Below are 2,034 nucleotides of genomic sequence, written 5' to 3'. Positions count from 1 at the left end.
CGCAGGAGCTGGGCCTGTACCACTGACTCCGGGGGTTTCCAGAGCTCTGGCCTGTGCCCTGTCTCAGAAGTTTGTCTGGGTTTGTGACGTGAGCTTTGTCACCCTTCCTAGTGCAATCCAGTGCCCCCACTGTCTACAAGTCTTGTCCCTCTGGTTAGGAAGCTCTCCCGTTCCCAGCCTCTGTTCCTGAGCTTGTTCCCAGGACAGTGTTCCTTCTCAGTCCTGAGGCTTTCCCTCCCTTGGCAGTTGTAGGGAGCATTGGGATTCCCTCACTGTCCACTTTGCAGAGCAAAACAAGGCACCTCCTGGTCTCCCTTTGGCCCCCACCTTGAGAGGAGGAAATCCCAGGAATCTTAGCAGCAGCGTGGCTCTTGTCCTGGGCTGGACAGGGCTCCTTCCCTGGCTGATGGATATCCCACATCCCCTGGGCTGGATGTGGCCCCTTCCCTGTGTCCCACATCTCCTTTATTTCCCCCCCTTGGAGCCCAGGACTCACCGAGGTGGTGACAAGGCCGAGGTCCTGCGTGTGGTGAGGCCATTCTTGCCTTCAGGAATTCCTGCCCTCTGGAGCTCTGTGGGGCAGAGCCTGTTCTGACCACACAGCCCAATCCCCGTGGGTTTGGCAGCTCTCCCTTCCCGAATTTCCCCAAGTGCCTCAGGAGCACCTGAGCCCAGCTTTGCTCTCCCTGTTCCTGCTGTGCCATCAAGGTCACCAGCCCAGGGAGGAGAAACCCTGCACCTGGGATGGGCTGGCAGGGACCCCCTGCTCCCTGTGGTGGGTCCCCAGGTCCCTGCTGTGAATCCCCTGATCCCAGCAGCAGATCCCCTGGTTCCTGCCATGGATTCCTGATCCCAGTGGTGGGTCCCCAGGTCCCTGCTGTGGATCCCCTGATCCCAGCAGCAGATCCCCTGGTTCCTGCCATGGATCCCCTGGTCCCTGTGGCAGATTCCCTGGCCACTGTGGTGGTTTCCCTGGTCCCTGTCATCAATCCCCTGGATTCTACCATTGATCCCATGATCCCAGCAGCAGGCGATGGATCCTGACCCCTGCAGTGGATTCCGTGGCCCCTGTGGCAGATCCCCTGTCCCTGCCACGAGCTGGAGCCCTCTTCCTCTGGGATGAGCCGTGGTGGCTCCGATGTGGAGGACACTGTTAGTGCTGGGATGAGGCCGGGTCCCCTCGGATCCAGGGGGGCTCTGCCCCCGCCCTGGTGCCCCCAGGGCCGAGGTGCTGGCAGGTGACACGTCCCCTCCCACGTGACAGTGACTGAGCGGGGCCGGGGCTGCTCCTGTCGCTGCTTTGCTGGGTGACAGTGTTGTCTCTGACCCTCTGGGCTCCTCTGGCCGCGCTGGCTCTGGTCACACCCGGGCAGGAGGTGTCACCAGGCCCTGTCTGGTTTCCCAGGACGCTCTCCAAGAACCTGGTGAAGAACGCCAAGAAGACCATCGGCCGGCAGTACGTGACGCGCAAGAAGTACACGCCGCCCGCCTGGGAGCAGCGCGGCAGCCAGCACTTCCCTGAGGACAACGAGGACGAGATCTCAGGTGGGGAACGCCCCGGGCAGGGATGGGAGCATCACCCACCGGGGAGAAGCCCCTTGTTCCAAGGGGAGCAGGGTGGGAGCATCCCCAGTGCTGCCCCCACGGGCTCCTCTCCCCGTTCCCGACAGCCCCAGCTCTTGGCTGCTGGTGGTGCCCAGTCAGAGCTCAACCTGCTTCCAACACAGAGGGAGGAGGGAGGTCTTTGGGCGGTGCCCTCGGCTCCTCAGGTGGAAAATCATGGATTTGAGGTGCAGGAGGGCAGGTGAGGGTGGACAGAGGAGCTAGACTGGTTTAGGAGTAGCGAGAGACTGGAAGGGATAGGAGCCCTGTGTATGGAAATTTAGAACCTTCCAGGTGGGAAGCCTGGAGGAGGTGTGGTGGATGGGATTTAGGGTTTCCATGGGGGATCCAGTCCCAGTTCTGCCCAGCGCTCTGGTTTCAGGTGAGGGAGCCAGGAGGCAGCTCCATCCCTGTCCTGCCCCTGCGGGTTCG

The 2,034-nt window shown here is 62.0% G+C and overlaps 1 protein-coding gene across 1 annotated transcript in view; it reads left to right on the top strand.

The window, feature by feature from the left end:
- The window catches only part of SBF1 (SET binding factor 1), a gene marked incomplete at its 5' end in the record, with an annotated part of 41,244 nt that overhangs the window by 23,128 nt on the left and 16,082 nt on the right, over window positions 1-2,034 (top strand). Inside the window, 1 exon segment of the mRNA XM_029958143.1 lies at window positions 1,406-1,545. Coding sequence (XP_029814003.1) covers window positions 1,406-1,545 — 140 coding nt within the window.

This window comes from Manacus vitellinus, unplaced genomic scaffold, assembly GCF_001715985.3.
Source record: "Manacus vitellinus isolate BGI_N305 unplaced genomic scaffold, ASM171598v3 scaffold_141_pilon, whole genome shotgun sequence".
NCBI classification, from domain to species: Eukaryota; Metazoa; Chordata; class Aves; order Passeriformes; family Pipridae; genus Manacus; species Manacus vitellinus.
This window is presented reverse-complemented; position numbering and strand designations above follow the sequence as displayed.